This window comes from Pocillopora verrucosa, chromosome 1, assembly GCF_036669915.1.
Source record: "Pocillopora verrucosa isolate sample1 chromosome 1, ASM3666991v2, whole genome shotgun sequence".
Taxonomy (NCBI): Eukaryota; Metazoa; Cnidaria; class Anthozoa; order Scleractinia; family Pocilloporidae; genus Pocillopora; species Pocillopora verrucosa.
This window is the reverse complement of record NC_089312.1, coordinates 24,978,452-25,000,058: the sequence shown is the minus strand read 5'-3', so window position 1 is coordinate 25,000,058 and position 21,607 is coordinate 24,978,452. Positions and strand designations below refer to the sequence as shown.

General features: G+C 36.3%; 1 protein-coding gene across 1 annotated transcript; it reads left to right on the top strand.

The window, feature by feature from the left end:
• The first annotated feature begins 1,414 nt into the window (after positions 1–1,414).
• LOC131796372 (protogenin) lies at positions 1,415–21,572 on the top strand. The gene is made up of 20 exons (XM_066163925.1): positions 1,415–1,749; positions 2,643–2,951; positions 7,529–7,813; positions 8,767–9,060; positions 9,682–9,963; positions 10,249–10,539; positions 11,067–11,116; positions 11,260–11,518; positions 12,093–12,287; positions 12,884–12,973; positions 13,192–13,524; positions 13,637–14,263; positions 14,908–15,070; positions 15,637–15,812; positions 15,946–15,974; positions 16,540–16,628; positions 17,275–17,315; positions 17,988–18,067; positions 18,554–18,638; positions 18,670–21,572. The coding sequence occupies exons 1-19, from the start codon at positions 1,692–1,694 to the stop codon at positions 18,596–18,598; spliced, it is 3,696 nt and encodes a 1,231-aa protein (XP_066020022.1). The 5' UTR covers positions 1,415–1,691; the 3' UTR covers positions 18,599–18,638; positions 18,670–21,572.
• The last annotated feature ends 35 nt before the right edge of the window (positions 21,573–21,607 follow it).

Genomic DNA, 21,607 nt, shown 5'->3' with positions numbered 1-21,607 from the left:
TACTCTTTCATTGGTGTCGGCTTTTGACCTCAACAAAACTTCGTAACGAGCATATGCTTCCATGAACGTAAAATTGTGTTCCTGGATTTTAATATCCGATTAGTCAATGCGACGGATGCGCAATGTTCCTTCACCATTTACCGCATTGTTTCAAGTTGGCATCAGCACTTTTCAATTTGCGTCAGCTCTGAGTAATAATTATCGAAATACTTTCAGGAGTGGCGTTACGTTGTAATGAAGTCTCCATTTTATGGCGAGATAAGGTGAACCATATATACACAATTTAGGAAAACTCTTTAAATTACACCGTCACAGTAGACAGAAAATGCGGCTAGCTTTGAATATTCTTCGGTAGATCAGTCTTAGCTACTTTGCCGAATTCGAAATCTCAGACCGGAATATCGGAACTTTATTTGGGAAGTCGGAAAGTCACATTCAAATATAAACTTAATAATTAAAGAGTTTGCGTTTTTGCTGCTAGTTGTGTTGAAATATATATTCAGGTTTCACACCCTCTTAAGGAAACATTGAAAACATAATATTAGTTTAGGTGTTGGCCATTTTTGATACGGAGCTCTAACGAAAATAACTACGCAGCTTTACCATTCAGGAGTGTTACGTTTGTTTGCAGCCACATAAGCCGTACGGCAGAGTTCAGGGTTCAAATACAATATTCACATGTTGCAAACAAAAAAACCTCGTTAGGTCTCTCAGGTTCCACTGGTACCACAAGTGGCACTCTCTTTCAATCCGGGTTTCATCGGTGATAAAATATGACAAAGATATTTTTTTTTGGTTGGGTGATTTGTTTTTCAAACCCTGTATGATCGATTCTTGTCCGTTGCCGATTCACGGTCAGGTTTTAGTGAACCTCGAATATGTCCTTTGAGATCTTGATAACGTGATTCGAGTTTCACTGAGCTCTTTATAGGAAACAAGAACAGTTTGAAATAAAACTAATTTACAACAGGCAGTCATTAAAAACATGTTCCATCAATAATTTATCGCCAATAAACGAACGTTTTTAGATTGGCCTTGACATTTCATTAAAAAACATAAACAATGCCTCCGTAAAATGTTTTGAACGGAAATTGCATTTGTGTCAAAAGACGTTTTTCGAAAATACAAATGTCTCATTTCTAGGAGCAATTGTTTCTTAAGTATAATTTCTTTATTGTGGATATTTCCTTTGTTTGAAAAAAAGGAAAGCAAAATTGAACCAGCAGTTTTTCGAAACTGTATACCACTGGTCAGAGTCGAACGATTTTTCAAGAACTATTCGTACACAAAGCAATCGTAGATGACAGAGGGCAGTGATGTTTTTGTTACTATTGTTTTTACAGGGTCAACAACACCAATCGATAAATTAGAAAGTGGCCGTCAGCCAATGAATATCACAACCGGTGTTCCAAACAAGAGCACTGACCAGTCAGTGAAGCCTTTTTGCTTGTATATTTGATTGACAGCCGTAACGTATGTTACATGTCACATAACTTATGCAAGACGAAGCTGATTGGCTTGTTGTAGAGAGGGTCTTTATTAGCTTCTTTTATTGGTTCTGGTAATAGCGGGGAAGACATGTCACATTTCATCTGTCAGCGAGCGAAATCAACATTGAGTCTCCTGTTTCCTACCTCAAATGCTGTTAGGCCAAATGTAGTTGTAATTTTAGAATAGATCTCGCGGGGAAAATGTTCGTCTCTTTGTTTGTTGCATGGTGGATGGCCTGCTTAGCTACGGGAGCTTCAGGTGAGCGTATTTCAATCGCGCAGCGCCTCTGTTACATTTGCATCGCGCTGCGTAATGTTCTTGATTCTAGTACGGAGATGTTCCTAGCTTAACAACCACAACCCAGAGCATCCCCGGGTGGGGATGTGGAGGCTGCACTGAAAAGGAGTACATTTAGAATAAACCCAGCGCAAAAACAACCCCGATGAAGCATGAGATAGCTAGTGGATAAGAGCGATTGTTTTGAGAATAGACCAAGTGAAGCGCGGCAGCTGCTCACACACAATGGTGGTAGCGAACGAACTACATCATGTTATTACGATGACTCAGTTGTTCGTTTAGCGTACCGAACCTAGCCTGACATTCATTGAATGGGGCTTTATGCTAATGCTCTTTTAGAAACTTTGAAGAACTGTTTTGTTTTGTCTATAGTTTAGCTGTTTACGTTTCTCTTTGCGCGAAATTTTACGCTAATGGCGAACGAACATAGCAAACGCCTCAACCGCAATCTGTTCTGTCCCCGTTTTAAACGGAATAACCAAGGGTGACTGCCGGTGATCTTGAGTTGATAAGTACTGCCAGTTGCCCTAGACTTACCCCTAAAGTGAAGGTCAAATTCGACAATATGTAGTCATTATTCATAGTCGAACAACTGAAGGAATTTTTTCCCTCTGTTGTCGAGTGTTTTTTGAAGGGCTCGTTCATCGTGAACGGAGGAGTATAAACTGTGGTGTGCAAGTGGGAAGGAAGGATTTGATTAAGTTCTCGTGATTTCCTGCCTGCTTTCGTAAACTAAACCAGGATTTCCCAAACCTTTTGTAGCGAGTTTCTACTCTGTGGATATAGTAGAAAAAAAAACCATTCACTTGGGACTTGATTAGTCTTACTAACTATGTGTTAAACATAATTTTCAGGCACATTTTCCGGATTGGTTCCTATTTCGTTCACCCGAGAGCCGAGCTACACCGTAGCCCACAAAAATAAGCCAGTTACGCTAAATTGTGGAGTGAATGGGAAGCCTCCTCCGTCCAGTTTCACATGGGAAAAAGATGGACAGGAAATCATTCCAGATTCAAGGAGGACGATTGACTCAAATGGAGCGTTGCACATTACAAGAGTAATCCATACTCGGGAGAGCAAACCCGATGTTGGGGAATATCAATGCTTTGCTTCAAATGAAAGAGGCAGAATTGCTAGTCGCAAAGTTCGTTTGGATGTTGCTGGTAAGTAATGAACAGAGTACGTGTTTGTAAATCGTTTTGTACGATTCAGTGAACAAATTCATTGACGTGATGTTTGGAAGTTCATGTTTCCAACCGACGCGGCCAAATTACCGTGCTCAATCGCGCAGTTCCATTTTTAATCGCTAAAGATCTATTTCCGAATAAGCTCTCTTCCGGCTGTGGTAAAAATTATTTGGAAACCACAGATCTTTTCATGTTAATCTCTTGGCTGACCTTAAAAAAATGGTTAAAGGGAAAAGGCGGTTAAAAAAAAACTGAGGATTCCAGTTGCTAGCGTACATATCATTCCTCATGCCGATTTCGTGTATTTACATCTTCGCTATAATCACGCGATTGTTGCCCGATTGTGCGTTTTTAGTTTAGTCGTCTTTTACAAAGAACGTCTCAATTATCTCTTCACTCAAAGAGTGTGATTTGTTTTAAAACATGTTTATAATATTTCAGTGACCCCAAAGTTTAACCTTGAGAAGCAACTGAAATCGTTCTGAACGATTGATGGCTATTCGAGTATGAACGTTGATCACAGATAAGCTCGGCGATAATGTTTCTCCGCCACTGTCAAACATATTGTTTGCATTATCTTCTTACACCAGCTTATTCTCTCTAAATCTTAACCTTTATAGTTTTATGCGTAACTTGTTAGAGTAAATATTACGTCTTTGTAAGGATGGACAGAAAGGTTAAGCTGTTGAGTAAAATGCACTTTGCCCCAGCTGAGAACCTTGTGAGCGGATGAGATGAACTGGAATCGCTCGTTTAGATCAAGGCTTAATGCTCTTATATAGTGTTCTTGTCGTTTTTATGTTATCAACGAAATAGTAAATATGCTATCGATCGTGTTAACTATCGCAACAATATGATTGTGGCAACAAGAACGTCGCTTTATTTGCTCCGCTAAATCGTGCGAGAGATCGGCGAGGCACACTTGGATTTCTGTGCTTCCGTCAACTTTAGAAGATAAAAAGTGTTTGAATTTTGTTCCAAAGACAAAAAGCACTTAAAATTATCTTCAAAGACGAGGGTTTATCTTCGTTGTTGCACGCACGTACAAGTACCACGCTGTGAGACTACAGCTCGTCTTTTATTCGTGGCCTCATTATCGTTGTGCTTAGGACACCTTATGACCTTATCAAAATAAGACAGTCGTTGGTGGAATTCCCAATTTGTCGTTTGATTCATGTCTGAAAAAAAAAAACCACACACTCATGCACTAAGAAAAAAGACACCTTTTATTCGGTGAAATTTTTATCTTGAAACGTTTAAGAATTTTTAAGCGCTTGTGTTCTTACTGATACAAAACATGGCGGGTCTTTTGTGCTCATTTGTAAAAACAGCAGTTGTGTATGTGTAGTTGGGATCGGCTCTTTGTTTTGAGGGCCAATGAGAATCAACTATGGCATTTATCGATGATCACGTGCAAAATATTTTTCGTTTTACAAGGAATTTTGTTCAATGTAGGTGTGCTTTGCAACCAACATGATTTGTTTCTGTTTGTAGCTCCCCTCACAACATATTTCAGTGTACTGTCTAAAATTTGAAAATTCCATTTAGGAAGGAATTCTACTTAAGGAAATTTCTCCACTATTATGATATATTTTTTTACAATTAATGACCTCACAGAAAAACATGGAAAATTTGATATCCAGGCACCACTTAATTGAAATATTGGTTGATGCAATGTAAACACGGACAAACTACAGTAATTTTGTAGGTTTTTAAACAAAGGTAAAATTGCAATATGACATCATACATTATTCTGAGTTTTAAATTTCACCAAACAGCAAATTTTTGTCCTTTTGGCAAAATTGTGTTTGTTACATTAAAGCTGTTTGCTTTATAAAATACTGAATATGGGTATTTAACAATTTGGAGCTGGCATATGTGTGGTATGTTTCAAAAATCAAAAAAACAATATAGTAGGAATATAACTTAAGGTAAAAACTGACTTTTTCTCAACAAAATTCAATTGACATTTTTTGTTATGCTATTGTAAAAACACATTGGCTAGTTGTGTACTAAAATGGTGGTTTTATGGAAAACGTATAAGATTTTATATCCATTATTCTGATGATTTACTCTGTGTAGTAGGTATAGTATTAAACAGAAAGATTCTATGGGCCATGAGGATAAAATGACTCTGGAAAGGGCACAAACAATTATATTTACGCCCAAGAACAAAAACTTTATTACTGTTCTTATGCCCACGGAGGACATTGAAAATTAACAACTGGAAAAATGACCACAAAACAGTCTAAACAATCAAGCAAGGATGCAAGTAGACTTAAAAAAGGTTTTAGCAGTGGGTTCAATTCATTTTAACCTGCCAAAATCTCCACTTTAACCTGCAAAATGGGTCACAATGCCAAGAGATAATCTTAGATCACAGATGATATTAAAATGAGATGGGAACAAAAACAGGCACGTGAGGCACAGCAGAATGTGTCACTGATGTTCTTACGACATTTTTACGTTGTTTTTTTACTCATTACTAGACAGATGCATGGCAACATAGAGTCTAGTCATAGTATTTGTTTTACACAACAAAAGAGCGGAACATTGTTAATGGTTATGCTGAGCAGCTGTCATCCAATAGATCGTAATGAGAATCAAGAAGAACAATTAATTTAGCTTATAATTTACTAAACATGCTGGATGTGGTTTATTTTCTGAAACAAATCATTCACATATGATCATTAGTTCCTAAGAATAGTCAGATGATGCGTGTAACAAATCACATTGAATTGCACAAGTATGTATACTTTATATTCTGATTGTTCTTACTCACGCAATACATGCAAACATTGAAGCTTAAAAGAAGAAATTCCTTTTAATAGTTATAAATCAGTTGGCTCATGTGTCAGCTGTGTCTTCATCCATTAATGAAGCGCTGTGTCACAAGCGAGTCCTAAGCATCTTTTGTTCTCTAAACTTTTCCTGTGCTGAATGCATATGTGTACTTTGAGATATTATGGTGAGTGAAACTAGCTTCAATATGAAGGAGCTGCAAAATATTTTGTTCTTATTGATAGAGGGGAAGGTTTGTACATGGCGTCAACATGTCCAGTCAGGAACACATCTGCTTTTATTATGATTTAAAATCTTACTGAAGCTTTAAGTGGCCTGATTTATTGCACTGGTAAACCAATAGTTTTTCACTTTCTATTGGTTTCCTGGTGCATTAAACCACTTGGGATGTAGGGAAAACACTAGAAAAGTTTGTAAATCACTTGCCTCCCGCTTGTGATTTACACACTTTTCTTATGTTCTCTTAATATATCCTACATCCGTTATTACGCTGGTAAACTGATAGAAAGTGCAGTCTGTTGCTTGATTTGATTACGATTGCGTGAGAAGGGAAACGTAGAATCTCTCTTCAGCTGTCCTCTATCATTTTTGAAAAACAAGTTTGAATAGAGGGATGGAAACATTAACCAATTGGTCACTAACTGTCATTTTTCATCAAATTTATGGTTACATTTTCTCTACTTTAAATTAATAACTTGTAACCTTTGCCAGGCTATTTTTAACGATTGAACTTCAGTCATATCAAGTTAATCCCTTTAGCTCACCATTTCCTTAAAAAAATGATTTAAAATTCAATTATGCTTGAGTTTTTTAAAAAGGGTATTTTTGTAAAAAAGTTGTTTAAAGCTATCAAGGTGTCATAATCTATGTAAGACTCCTCAGCGACATTGTGCAGTGAAGGACTTCATCCTGTTTTAACTTATTAGCACTCTTGCTTAGCACTTAAGATGAGTGATATGGTTTTTGAAAGGGAACAGGCCAATTTCTTATCATAAAAAACTAAAAGAAACGAATTGAGGGAAAGTCAGGACCCAAAGAGTGTTAAACTTGTGAATTTACAGATCAAAGAAGAAAAAGTCTTTCTGAGAGTTGGTTTTTTATGTGTCTTAATACCACTGAAATAATCCCCCTCTTCAATTGAATTAGTATTAGCTATTTGGAATTGATTGAATATTGTGAAATTTGCCCTTATTGTTAACTTCACAGTGAAGAACAAAGTGCAGTTGGCATTTTTTTTCAGTCTAGTATTTCCTTTCTGGCTGCCCAAAAATGCAATGTGTTGGTAAATAATGGTTTTTGATACTGGAATTGACAGATTAAGTATTAAGAGAAAACAAGTTAGATTATAGGGATATGATCACATCCTTTAAAAGAATGATGTTTTGTTATTCATACTGACCAGTTACATTTCAGTAAAGACTACGTTTGAAATCTGATTAATTTGTGTGAATGGTGTTCAGTCATTTCACCAGAGAGGGGCTTCATTCCCCTCATCAGTGGAATAACTAAAATTGCTCATAATTTTTTTTTTGTTCTACATCCAATAACCTCTTTATTGATATAAAAATAGTGTTGGTTTCCTAAATATAGCGTGTCTATGAATTCAGAATGGCGAGTTACCTTGAAAAATACAACTCCTTAGATCTGACATCCTAATATTTTTGTGTAAACTTCCTCTACAGTTGTTTATTGCAATCAATATTATTATTGATTTTTAATTTTGTTTTTCTTCTTGATTTGTGTGTTCAAAGGTATGTCTAAGAAGTTTCAATGGGAACCGCAAAACACAGTAACATTGGTAGGATCCTTTGCAAGATTTTCCTGTCAAATCCGACATGCTTCTCCTGCAGCTACTCTAAGGTGGGAAAAAGATGGCACCCGTTTAGAAGCCAATGACAGAATTTTCATGCTGATAGAAGGAGTACTACAAATAAAAGATGTCAGAAAAACAGATGAAGGAAACTACAGCTGTGTGGCAGAAAATGTGGTCAAAATGCGCCGCAGCAATCCTGGAAGTCTTACAGTCCTAGCTGCTGGTAATTGTAGTACTTCTGATGTTTGATTTTACCAATGTTAGGGTTCATTGAAACCTTTTTTACCCAGCTTCATACTGGCTTTGTGATTTTGATATGTACCAAATTGATAGTTTTCAAGGGATATGAATTGGTCAGTATTTATTTTAGGATCATTCCTTGTTATAAAGGGAATAATCCTTATTCAGATGAAATCACTGTCATATGATCTTGTGGATGTGTCTGAAAGTATACTTTGACCAGCTAACCTGTGGTGATCTTTATGAGAGAGCAACAGAATAAAATTATGATTTCGTCGAATGAATACTTAAGTTGAAAGACCAAACTTTACTACTTAAGGCTAAAATAATACTCTCTAATCTGAGTATAGAGTGCTATTTGTAAGTTCTGCTCTCTTGCATAGCTCTATAATTCCTAATTTCAATTGAACCCATGTAAGTTATCAAGTGACTCCTGCAGTTATGAAGCTGATTTCACATCATTGACATTTTTAAGATAGTTGGGCACAAATTTGTTTAGAGAGCAGAGCTTACTTCTACTCAAAGTGAACATTTTTGTTAAGTTATTGACAGTACCTGCTCCTGATTGAGGTAGTGAAGTTATCATGTGACTTCGAGCTGACTAGCAGTTTCAGCACTGTAAACATTGTTATATATAGCAATTAATGACAATGTATTCTGTATGGAATGATGTGAGAACAAGCATCAAACTGTTGATGAGCTGATTCCCATAAAAATCCTATATTTCTACTCTAGCCTCCTATTTTTCTATACTTTTGTTAAAATTACTGGGATGTATGTAATCAATACTGGCATATAATATTTAAAAAGAGTTGATAATGTATTAATTGACACAAACAGACATTGAGTTACATAAACAAACACTGTGTGTACCTGAGTTGAAAGTGGAACTATAGTGTGATACTTGTCATAATTGAACATATTATTGCTTGTTAGATTCATCAAGAAATAGGACAAGCCCACAATTTCTTGGAGAACATCGAAACATAACCATTGTGAAGGGAGGTTCAGCTGTAATTGAATGTGCTGCATCTGGATATCCCCTTCCAATGGTGCAGTGGAGGAAATTGGATGAACATTCTGGGAAAACTTACAATGTTTCTAATATCACTTATGCTGTTAACAATCTCAATTTTTCCAATGTTGAAAAAAATGATGGAGGCCAATATGAGTGTTATGCACATGCAGATGGAAAAACCATTTCCAGAATTGTTTGGCTGTTTGTCACAGGTATTGTTACATTGTTGTAATTTGTCTTGTTCAATTAGATGCCTGTTGAAATGATTTTGTAAGAATATTAATTTTTTGATACAAAAACATAAAAAAGGGTTTGGGGGCCATAGGCATCTATGGCTCCAAAACTTAAATATTTTTGGAGATGGTGCCACTTTCTTTATTTTTGGCAAGCATGAGGGAATGCCAGCGGCCTCAATTATAAGTACTATTGAAGGAATGCTAGGATATTATCCTAGCATTGCTAACCTTCTGAGCTGTGTTATGAATGTTATGTGAAGCAAAAAATGGGTTGGTAGAAGCAGCAAACATGTGACATTGGCCAGATTTCTCAGGGAAAAAGATGACAAATGAGTAGCACTTCCCTTGACATATTATTGCACCATTGACAACTGCAGAGATAATCTCTGTGTGAGGAGATACTTACAGTTGAGGCCACTTGTGTCCCCTTATACATACCCAATTTTCCTGCAAAATTAATAGCCTCTATCAAGGGGGTTGTAGTAAAATCATTGTTTGCTATAATTTTTAGTTTTGAGTTAAAGAATTTGTGTCACCAAAAGACATTGACCTAACAGACAGCTTTTCAACAATTGAAATTATCATACCTGTTATTAGTGCCACCTCAATTTACGTTAACACCTCCCCGTTTGGTGTGGATGATTGATGAACCCTTGGAGTTGAAATGTGCAGCAAGTGGAGAACCAGTTCCTTCAGTATACTGGCTTAAAAATGGGAAAGAGCTGAATTCCAGTGATATCACAAAAGTTACTTATGGCAAGGGAAGAGCAGACTTGACAGAATTCAGTTCATCAGCCAGTAATGCATTGTACCAGTGCTTTGCACAAAATGAAGCAGGAAGTACCCAGTTCGTAGCTTGCCTGATAGTTCAAAAGAAAGGTAATGTACTGTTAGTTAAAAGAAAATTTGAAATTGTATTACATTACCTGAGTTCCATAATCCACTAGCAATTCATGAAACTAGTTTTGACAATTTACTGAGAACCAATGATTTGATTTACCTGGGCAAGAGTTCAGTGGGTGTCCTTCTTTTTGGTAGAAGAGTTCTACTGTAGGCAAGTCCCTCTTTTTACTGATGTGAACTTCAAAGTTTGAATTTTGTTAGAGGAGCAATAAGTTGCTCTATCCACACATGGCTTATGGCCTTTTTTTCTATAATTTATAGATGATCGACCTGGCCCACCAGTGAATATTGTGGCTCTGCCATTATCATCATCCTCCATTGTTATAAACTGGAGTCCTCCTATTGGTAACCATATTATTGGTGCATACACTGTGCATTACAAACAGTTAGGGAAACCAGGCGAACCTGAAACCAAAGTTATCAGTAAAGATACACACAGCTATGAAGTGCAAGGACTGTTGGGATACACAAATTACAGTTTTTATATGAAGGCTTATGCCAAAGCTTTTGGGTATGAATCAAAACCAATTGTGCAGAGGACACTTGAAGACCGTAAGTTATTACATACATTAATTATTTTTAAATTGGTTATTGCATTGAAGACAAGTGTTTATTTATTGTAAAGTAGAGTAAAAAATTTAACTGAGTCCACCAATGGTTAAAAGTATTTTTCAGCATCTAACCTTTACATTTCTATGTGCTCAATTACATGAGTATGCAAATTTGTACCCCTCATGTTCAAACAGAATGTGGTTTACAAGCCAGCTTAATTGTAATCAGAAAAAATGCAAGAAAACATGGAAAAACATATTGGCTGTTATCAAACTGGAATTCTCTGTGTATCGTCACGTTGAATCATATGATGTATTCCAGTTGCCACTATTATCTACATGAACCCTGTAGGAATTGTGTGACCAAAAGAGCTATTTTCTGATGGTAATAGTGGCAACCATACAATGTCATACAAGTCTAAATGGGGTCTTCTGGGAAATTTGTGCATTGATATTGCTTGTGTATTTGTATATAGTTTTTATACATTGGAGGCATCATCTAACATTTCTTTTTCCTGTCTCATTTAGGACCAGCCAAAGCACCAGTTGATATAAAAGTCTCCAGTCAAACACCAGATGTAAGATTTATATAACATTTCACCACCAGTTTTATAATTATTATTTTTTTTACTCAAACTGCATGATCTAAGTAAGATTGATCTTGCTAAACCTGAAATTATGTGTCCAAAGAAAAGGCATTCATTGTGTTTGTCTCTTTTAGAGTCTTGATGTGGAGTGGGCACCACCACCTAGAGACTATTGCAATGGCATCATAAAAAACTATGTGATTTCCTACAAGAAAGAGTATGACAAGGGAGAACCAAGCTCTGTAGAAGTTCCGGGGCATACTCTTAAAAAGACAATTAATGGTTTGTCTAAAGGAACATCTTACACGATCAGAGTGGCTGCTGCTACAGTGAAAGGTGAAGGGCCTTTAAGCAGAGCTGTGAAAGGAAGAGTTCTCAATCAGACATCTAATGGTAAGTAGTGCCAGCAAGAATTAATGATTAGAAGATACTGTACATAATTGTTCTTTGTACCGTAACATTAGGGTGCATATTCTCTATACTGCTCTCTATACATTTCCATAGGTGCTGACAAGGAGAATTTTTTTTAATAATCACAAGCCTCTTAAGTTGGTCATCATTTCCCTTATTTTGGTGGCCTTGATGTGTGATTCAGGGGAGATATTGTGAAGAGAAACTTGTTGTTAGAAACTCTTATGCATCAAAGGATTAAGAGCTGTGTGAGGTATAAATTAAGTCTGAGTCACCAATAGAGTCATGGATTGCTTTCTAGACTTGTTTGCAAATGGTCCATTTTAAAGTTGTGTGCTTGATTGCCAAGCCCTTGAATAAGAGTGAGGCTAGGGGTAACCTTGTTATGACACAAAGGTTGTTACTTTTCAAATGTACATTACTTTGTGATCATGCTAACTAGATACTGGTTTCTATCTAAATCAAAAGGCTTGGCAACTTAGAGTACACAGCAATAAAATGACAAACATTTAAATTGCACTAGTGTAACTTGGTTTGGATTTTTTTCTCTAAACAGTGATCAGCCCACCAACTGTATGGATTGCAGACCATAACTCAACCACAGCAATCGTGAAATGGCTTCCCCCTGCCTATGGAAAACACTCAGTAGAAGAGTATCATTTATTTTATGTCCAGATGCAAGATCACAGCATGGAAAAAGGACCATTCGTTGTTAACAAATGGCAGAAAACTTACACTCTGCATGGATTAAGTAAGTTAGAGGAATGATGACAACACAAACACAAACAAAATGTTATTTTATTGCCACTGAATAAACTGAAACAGAAAGGAGTTCCACCAAGAGGTAGAAATCTCATCAAGGCAGAATCTGTAACTAACATTCTTGATATATGGTATCCACTGTTCTCATGTAAAACAATTGCAAAACTAACTGCAAACAGTGGGGTCAATCTTTGCTATTCAAAACTGAGGAAGTAGTGAAATGTTTCAAAGACATTTTGCATGGTTAAGAGGATTTTAACAAGAATATGTGCAATTTTATTTTTTAACTCACTATTATGTCCCATCACGTATGAGATGAGATGTCTGATGGCTGAAGACTTTTTTCATACATTTTTCAGGCCAAACAAATTATATTGTTTTGAATAAAATTGCAATTAGATAAATTGTTCATAGCAGTTTAAAAAAATATTGGTTGGCAGGGTAGTACAGAAGTTTTCCAACTTGCACATGTACTTCAGTAGTGATGTTTCAAATCTTTTGTCCAGAAAATTTAAAAGTTTGTATTCCTTTGTTTTCCCACACACATGGCTGTTACCCTGATGATTAATCTTCTTTTTTGTGCAGGTTCTGGAAGCCGATATTTAATTAAGCTGATGGCCTCTGATGGTAGTACTTTAGGTCCTCCAGGAGCAACTTATGTCACCACTGACAGGGGTAGGCGATAAAATTTGTTTTATATGTAAACTAGATGTTTAAGGAGTGGGGCTGTTACAACACAGAGGTCAAACGACTGTGCTTGTGGAAGTGTTGGTGTAGTGTGGTTTAGCCAGATGGGAACAATAGATGAGTTTGGTGCCCTAGTATGTACTGTAAACAGGTACATGTGCTGTTTATTTGCCCAGGCATTAAACATTTTTTACCATTTTCAATAGGTCCAGGAACTCCAGATCCTACAGAAGATCCACTACCCCCTCTTAGACCCATTCATTTGGTTTGTACAGTTGACAGTCCAACTTCAATCCTGCTTACGTGGCAAACACCTTTGTCTTCAGGAAGCACAACACATTACACAGTGACATATTTCTTGCGAAGCAGGATAAAACATGTCCCTGTGAAGAGAACAGTTTATTCTGAGAATATTGTCTTGCGTGGACTTACTCCTGGAAGAGAGTACACAATCTCTGTTCAGTCTCACTATAAATCTGAGAAAGAGATCTTCCCTGGTGTTAGCACTGCATTCAAGAACTGTAAACTTCCATTAAGTGGTATGAAAAATTGTTTTATCACCAAATAATATTGTTTTTCCTTGCCAAAAAAAACCAGTAGTTGAGGACAGAATTTTGTTTTCTGAGCTTTTGCACTTTTGTTTTATTTCAGAACTAAGCTCACCTCCACAAAATATCAAATATGAATACAAGACTGTTAGAACTGTGGAACTGGAATGGGAGTCTCCCCTTAAACCTAATGGACAGCTCATCAGCTTTGAAGTTCTTTACACTTACAACAAGTCCTATCCAGATTCCATGTGGAAAAATGAATCCTACCCATTGGGGTTTTTTGGCAGTAGGGTTAAACAGTTCCATCAACGGTTATCAGGCATCAAGGAAGGGACAGAATTCTACCTCAAGATTCGTGCTGAGAACAATCACGGATTTGGACCTTTTTCTAAAACAATAACAATCAAGCCGCCCTCTGTAGCAGAAAGGGTTGGTCCAAATGTTGAATACACCATTCTGCCATCCGGTCAGGTACAGCTGTCATGGAAGTGTCCTAGAGTGTTCAATGCTTTCATTGAGAGCTTCACCATTCTTTTTTCAAACGACACACACCTAGCAGATGACAAATGGAAAGTACAGACTGTTAGTATACCACATTCTAGAAGATTTCCAGATAAAGTGACGACCACCCTGTATGTGAAGAAAATTTTCATCTATTTTAAAGTTCGTGCAGAGTATAATGATCACATTCCTGGAAAGTGGTCCAAAATAGTGAAAATTACCAAAGGTAAGCTTAATATCAACAGTAAAATTTCTCATCATACCATGCAACTGCTCTCTGTTAATGATCTTCAAAAGATAAAAGTTGTGGCTGTTAGAAATACTGATAGAATTTTTTTTTGCAATATTGCAAACCATGAGGCATTGTTTGTTCTCCTTTCCATGCACTGAAAAATGAGTTGAAAACCCATGGAGGTGTTTAAACACCTGTAGAGTAGAGTAAATCTTCTCAACTGAAACTACTGTAAAACTATGGAGTAGTTGTAGGAGAAGATCCTAAAAGGACCAGATCAAAAAGGCTGTTAGCCAGGGAAATGTGTGTGTTGTATTTTTAGAAGATAACGGTTTCTCTAATGTTGTCTCTCACCTCCCAGGATTTAAAATGAAACCAGCTTACAGTTAGAGGGACCAAGTGAAATGAAGGAGCAGGGTGTGAGGGGGGGGGGGGGTTACTTGGTTGGACTAGTGTTCTATCCAAGGGGTCACTTTGACTCTCAGCAGCTGAAGTAAGCTCCAGCAGTGGTGGGCTGCCTCATAGGACTGAACTTAAATGGAGGGATTTTAGTACAACGTTAGCAATTATTGAAACTTGGATTCATGTTTGGCAATTTTTTAACAGCACTGCTTCTGTGCTTTTTTCTTTTATCACAGAAAAAGAGCCAAAGGATCCTCCTCTGACATCAATAGAGCCAAGGCTGTCAGAGTTAAAGGATAATCCAGACAATATAAAGCTTGGTATCATTATTGGGTGCACCATCAGTGCATTTTGCATTGTAGTCCTTCTTCTCTTTATTGTGTGGAGAAATCCTTGCAGGTTAGTGAGCTTTTTTATTCTTACAGGGAAAATGAGGTTACTTTATGGTTGGTGCTCTCAACTTTATGGCATTGTTTAAGCCTTGTGTGAGGTTAATGTAATACACCCTTTCACTTCCTTGATCTCAATAACAATTCTGCACCACATTTGCAATACATTTCCCTTGTTTTGTAACTGAGTTCTATGAATGTGGGGTTTGTTCAAACAATATCCCTTGGCTTATATTTTTCCTAATTCTTGTCACCTTTCTGTCTTAATGTTTATTGATATTGTGAAGAGAAATTAGTTTTTTGGTCACTCTCGTGAAGGAAATGGTTAGAGGCTGGAAGTGTACAACTCAGTTGAAGTTCTTAAAGTATTTTATAGATTTTGCTTTGTTGAAAATTGTTATTTGAGGAAGCACAGTCAATCAGACTGTGATTTACAGATGAGGGGATTGGTCTGAAACATAAAAAGACAAAAGTATGTAAAGCCTTCTGAATGAACATGATTTGTGAAGTGTTGGGTAGATGCTCAATAACCTTTGAGTAAATATTGATTTAACTTATATGTGTATTTTTTTTAAGGCACTATGCCGCCCAGAAGGGTGAAAAGAAAACAAATGTCAAAGCATTGCCACCCATGAATGGGTATCTGTCATCACAAAAACAAATTGTTGTGTCTTCAGTACAAGATAATAGTGCATCAACAGAAGAAACATCTGCCAGTTCAGGCTTGTGCCAGTGTAGATGTACATGTGGAGGTTGGTGGAGATCTATTTACAGCAATTTTGCTGTTTTTACAGGTTTATTTCATGTTTAAACTTTTCAAATAGTGAGGTTGTAGCTAATGTACACTCCACCACTAACACAGAACAATTTTCATTTGTTTTTCAGCTGGTAGATGGCCAATGGGACCAACAATGGTGAGCAAAATTTTTATTTGGATAAAATGTTAAATAGCATAACTAAGTGGATTTCACTTCCAGGTTATTAAAGAGCTAGTGCTTGGCAAACTAAACTGTATAATTAACAAGTTTGTTTGAAAGTTTTTTAATTCCTAAGTTATTAAGGAAATTGGAGAGCTAGCGTCTGACAATTTTAGTAATAACTTAATTGTAGAATTAACAAGGTTGAGTAAGAGTTTTTTAATTCCTGACTTAGTAAGGAAATTGGAGAGCTAAACCGCCCTTTTACAAACAAAAGATAGGAAATGTGGTGTGAAGTGTATGGAGTTTTTTCCAATCTGCGATTGGTGCAGCCTCTGAATAAGAAATCACTTGACTGGGGTTTCATTTAATGCATCAGGCCAGTTTGAAAAGCCTGTACATCGTTTTGGCAGCATGGAAGTACTTGAACTTTTGTTGAGATTTAAATTCAATTCTGGTTCACAGTTTTCACAGAGCGATTTCACAGAGGTAAATCTTCAATTTGGTAAGACTATGTGAGCACACTATCATAATTCTATGATATTGTTTACCTGTGTTTTAGGTGAGGACTAATGGTCGGTTACCAGGAAGCAGTGATAGCTCCGCACCAATAACACAGGTTTTTTCACATTCTGCATCAGATGCAAACAGGTAATGGATTTTTCAGTTAGTGATTTAACAAAACATACAGTCATTTAGCAACCTCAGTCTCTAAATCAGGCGACTTGAGGATGGGAGAATCCATGGATCCTTCGGACTGCAGATGCAATTCCAATTGTTGTCTCTCTTGTGCATGTTTTTTTCTGATGGAGTAGAAGGAAAAACTTCACCCTATGTAGGTTATGTATCTGTTGGCTATCTATTAATCTAACCCGGCAGCATAGTTTGTATAGGATATTACAGTGTGTCACTTTCTTCTATGGTATAAGCAGGGAAAACTTAACATACTGCTATGCCTTGGATGTAACAGTAGCTCCACGTACCATCCACAGGTTGCAGCTGTCGTATAACAGGCATAATTTAATTTGGTTATTTAGACGAGGTCTGGCCCAAACCGCATTTTTACGCAATCAGTGGGCCTTGGGGATTCTCTTTAAAAGGGTTGATTTAATTGAATAAATAGTCCTTCCATTGTTCGCTTTCGACTTCTTGAAACTGTTCATAAAAAAGAAACGTTAAGATTTAAGGTTCGCCTGAACTGAAGTTGGCTAAGAACACGGTTTTGTTAAACAATGGCTAAACTTTATTTAAATAACCGGCCCTAAGTGTTTTAACATAAGGTGTTTTGGTCTCGTAGTGAAGACAGTGGAAGTGGGCATGATCTTCGAAGTAAAGGAGGTTTGTAATCATAGTTCATTTGTTGAGTGTCGTTGTGGCAAATTTGATGTTGTGTTTCGTTTAAGAACGGCACGTTTTAATTTCAAGCAATTGTACTGCTACAAAACTCATATTTAACAGTCTGGTTTGAACTGTAATAAATTTTCCAGGCTGCATTTCTTTCGAAGGCAAACTCATAGACTGCAAATCCCTATCAGTCACCGAAAAGTCGGTATACCTTTCCTTCACTACACAGCCTTTTAATGTATTAGATATTCTCTGAATTATTGATATGGAAAATTTGTTTCAACAGTGAAACAGATATGAATGTAACATTTTTTGATGTAGCTTCAAAACATAGCTGTGTTATCAGTCAAAGTTAATTGTGCCATTGTAGTAAGATTGGTGTTTTTAAAAGTTCACATACAGTATTTTTTTTGTTTACCGGTAACCTTGTAAGCTTTTAAGTTGGTGGTTAGCATCAAATGCCTTCTATAATATTAGCGATTTTTTACAAGTGAAGGCTGCGAGAATCAACAAATTGATTAGTAAAGGAAACGACCCTGATTTTGACCAAATTTCCAAGTAAACTATGATAAGAAAATGGTGGCAGACCACTGAGGAGGAATGTGTACGTCGAAATAGGCTTGATTTGTGTGCTGACTTAAATGCCATTGCTCTTTCTCGTGACAGGTCATAAAAGCAATCCAGTGTCTTCATCAAGTAGTCTTTCAGTTGAATTACACAGAAACGAGGAGATACGTACAGTACCAGTAAGTGTATTTATTATATGATTATACATTTGTTATTTTAATCAGTGCCAGGTATATTTAATGAGTTTATACCACGTAGTTGACTAGTTCTTTTTGCGTGCGCTGATTGGCTGGCTTGGAAGTGAAAGCCAAGGTTTAACTTTTCTTCGTGTGATTGGTCCAGAAAACTCGCGCCACTATCTCAACCAATCAGATGCAAAACTCTAAACAATCGCGACTTGGTCATTTGCTCGTTTCCAAATTGATTCCTCGTTGGCTAGCGGTCACGTTAAACTTTGTTGTGATTGAGCGCTGTAATAACTTTGGTTTTTACATCAATCGAAAACTGCTCCATGGATGTTTTTTTAGATTCAGATGTCCTACCAACATTCCTATTTCTTTTCTCTAACATACCTTTCCTAGTTCTTGCATACCTTTACTAGTGACGATATCTTGCATTGACGGTACACCACCTAAAAGTGTTCCTTGCTTGTTTGTTTCTTTTAGTTTTCATCAAAAAGCAAAAAGAAGAGCATATCTGTTGATGTATGAATGAACTTATTCTGTTTCGTGTGTCTGGATTCAACTCCTTCTCGTCTGGATTCAACTCCTTCTCGATGTTCATCACTGTGCCGGATAAGTTCTCTGATGTTTCACCATGAAAATCGTTTGATAAATACAACGGTATGCCCACCCCACCCTCCCCCCCTAGTACATATATGATTCCCTTTGAATTCTACATCACGCTTTGGTATAACTCAATACATATTGATAAATATCGCATAGTAGGCATTTTGCATTTTTATCTTAACACATTGAAAATGCCGCAACTGGTACCTTCAGTTTCAACGGTGCTCGTTGATTTTTACATTCATCAAAAGTCTGCAAAATAGTTTCTTGGAAGACGAAGTAGCCCAAAATGATTCTTATTTTGAACACAATACTTTTGAACCGCCAATGTGAGTTTTTGAGTACCAATATAAATTGAAATTATCAAATCAATATGCGAACGTCTAAATTGAATTTTTCAATTGGAAACACGTAGCTGGTTTATTTTTGTACTATTTCAATATTTTTAAACTTATTGAAGGCCGAGTAACCTGATTGGCATTCAAAACTGTTAATTGAGTTATTTAATCAATATTTAAGCTTCAAAATTATTTATGTTAACTCCGAACTTGTAATAAGAGAAGCTGTAGTAAAATTGGATACGTGATTTCCAAAACAATAACAGACCTGCTGTTGATTGTGCGGGTCTTTCCTTTGGAGACTAACCAACAAACAGTTTGTTCATCACCTGCCAGCTTTCACCACACAGCAGACACTGTAGTTACATGTAACAAATGGTCAGGAAATCTTTTCTATACCTTGCCTCACAAATAGAGAAGTATCAATTTCATATAGACTATCATCCAAATTAGACCTTGCGATCTTCATCCAAGATCCCTAGTTATGGTCGCCTTACTTTACTCTGCTCAGCTCTTATTTTCAATATTTAAGAAATCTAACTGCTATTTGTACTACTGATATTTTATCTAAGAGAGAAAATTGTCCTGTACTTTTTTTGTTTTAACTAATATATTTGTTACTGTTATTGAAATTCCTCCTGTCTATATACATCAAGTTTGCTTTTCGTGAGACTTTTGATACAGGAATCGGCCTAGTGCTTTATGCTTACAAAGGGCTTTGGGAAAATTAACAAGTATTACATTTTAAATATCTTGCTAAATGACCTTAGGTGAAGTTAAGAAAACAGCTTGTTAATCGCTTGCAGTGCCACTTACTTTAGCAATTTTTTTTTAATTCCAAACGATTAAGTTTTGAAAACACGTTGCCTGGATGCAGTATGCGTTACAACCGTAAACTGAGGCTTCAGTAAAAATAATATTAAATCATTATTTATTATATAATATTATCGCATTATCAACGACAGATTAGACATTTGCAGTCTGTTATAACCTAACGGAAATACGTTAATTAATGGCTGCTATTTTAACATCAAAGATAACATTGCATTGAGCAGGTCTCGCGTGCATTTAAATATTGACGGGAGGGAAAGTCTTTTCGGAGGGAAAGTCTTTTCGCAGGGAAAGGTTCAGCATCTTGACGGCTGTTCTGGGATAGTTTGAATTCCAATGTTTTCTCTACGTTAACCCTTTTTTCAGGAAACATGTCTGACGGGAATATATTAGGGATGTTTGTAAATAGTTTTAAGTTCAGGTATCTTCTCTGACGAATTGAGTGTCGAAGTGATTACTGTAGTTTTCCTTCACTCTTTGACTGGTCTAGAAAACTTGCTCCATCCTTTCAACCAGTCATATTGGCCGTGGTGATCACTTTGCTTTTGACACTTAATTGAAAACATTATTACCTATCAAGCAATCCCTCATTCATATCCTCTCTTCAGACAGTCAGATTTCCTTCTCGTGTGTTTCCCATATAGCATTGTATCCTCATTTATCCATAAAGTATATTTAGCCTTATATGTAGAGACCGAAACGACAAACCTGAATTGCTTGCTGTTAATTCCTGCGAAGAACTTCGTACTGAATCGTAAAATACCCTGGTATTTTTCGAGTATTTTTTTTCGAACGAAATGAGAGGTTAATCCTCGTTTCGTTGTATTTACAGTTTTCATAGATGTATTTTTAACCCTTCTCGAATTTAGTTTTACATGTTCTTAGCTGTTAACAGTAGGCTTATACTTGTCAGTCATTGTTGACGAGGCTACATTTAACCAGAGTTGTAAAATAGAATCTAGCTAAAGTATTACAGGTACTAAAACTTCCATCATAATCACGATAAACGTAGCTTATATACTCGCAAACTGCTATTTATGTTTTAGTAAATTCTATTATATCAATTAGCCACTCAGAATATTGCAAAAGCTGCAAAATTAGCAACCTTAACGTAAAGTTATTACTTTGATATGGAAAAAAAAAAAACGCTTTCCATGCTGATTTAGTTCCAGTTTCAGGTTAAATCGGAACTTTTCAGTTAAATTTACGGGCAGCGTTTGTAACAGAACCGATAAGGCTGCTTATTGTTTGAATTGTAAACAACCCAGATATATTCCGCAAATAATTTGAATTTATTTTGATGCAAAGTCTCGCTGGGGGAATTACACTTCAGATTTTAAAAATGTCCATTTTTTATGGAAAATTATTGATGTATGCTTGCATTACTAACAAATTTGGAAATGTTATTTAACTTCGTTTGTAAAAAAAAAAAATTCTCCGATGAAAGATTTCATATTAGTGCTATATAATATATTTTCATCATATGCATCTACCTTTGTAATTTATACTTATATATAATATATGCACATACATTTCACGCCATCGTTATTATTATTTGCTTAGTCGTTATGTTATTTTTCTATAAGCAACAATATCTGATGTGGCGATGTTACTATTTACCAGGGTAATTTTTATACTCAAATCGTCTGAGCTAGGTTTCAGAGGATAACTTAATTGTAAAATGAATATGATATATTATATATTTTAAATAAACCCTGGAAGTCAAATATCTCCTCCTGTTACGCCTGATCTATAATGACCT

What these genes read in the sequence shown, in the direction of transcription:
- LOC131796372 (XM_066163925.1), top strand. Translation starts at nt 1,692, where the DNA reads ATGTTCGTCTCTTTGTTTGTTGCATGGTGGATGGCCTGCTTAGCTACG. An exon ending in TGTTTGGCTGTTTGTCACAG is followed by an intron (nt 9,061 to 9,681) that starts GTATTGTTACAT and finishes ACCTGTTATTAG; the next exon opens with TGCCACCTCAATTTACGTTA. An exon ending in AGGAGATACGTACAGTACCA is followed by an intron (nt 18,068 to 18,553) that starts GTAAGTGTATTT and finishes TGTTTCTTTTAG; the next exon opens with TTTTCATCAAAAAGCAAAAA.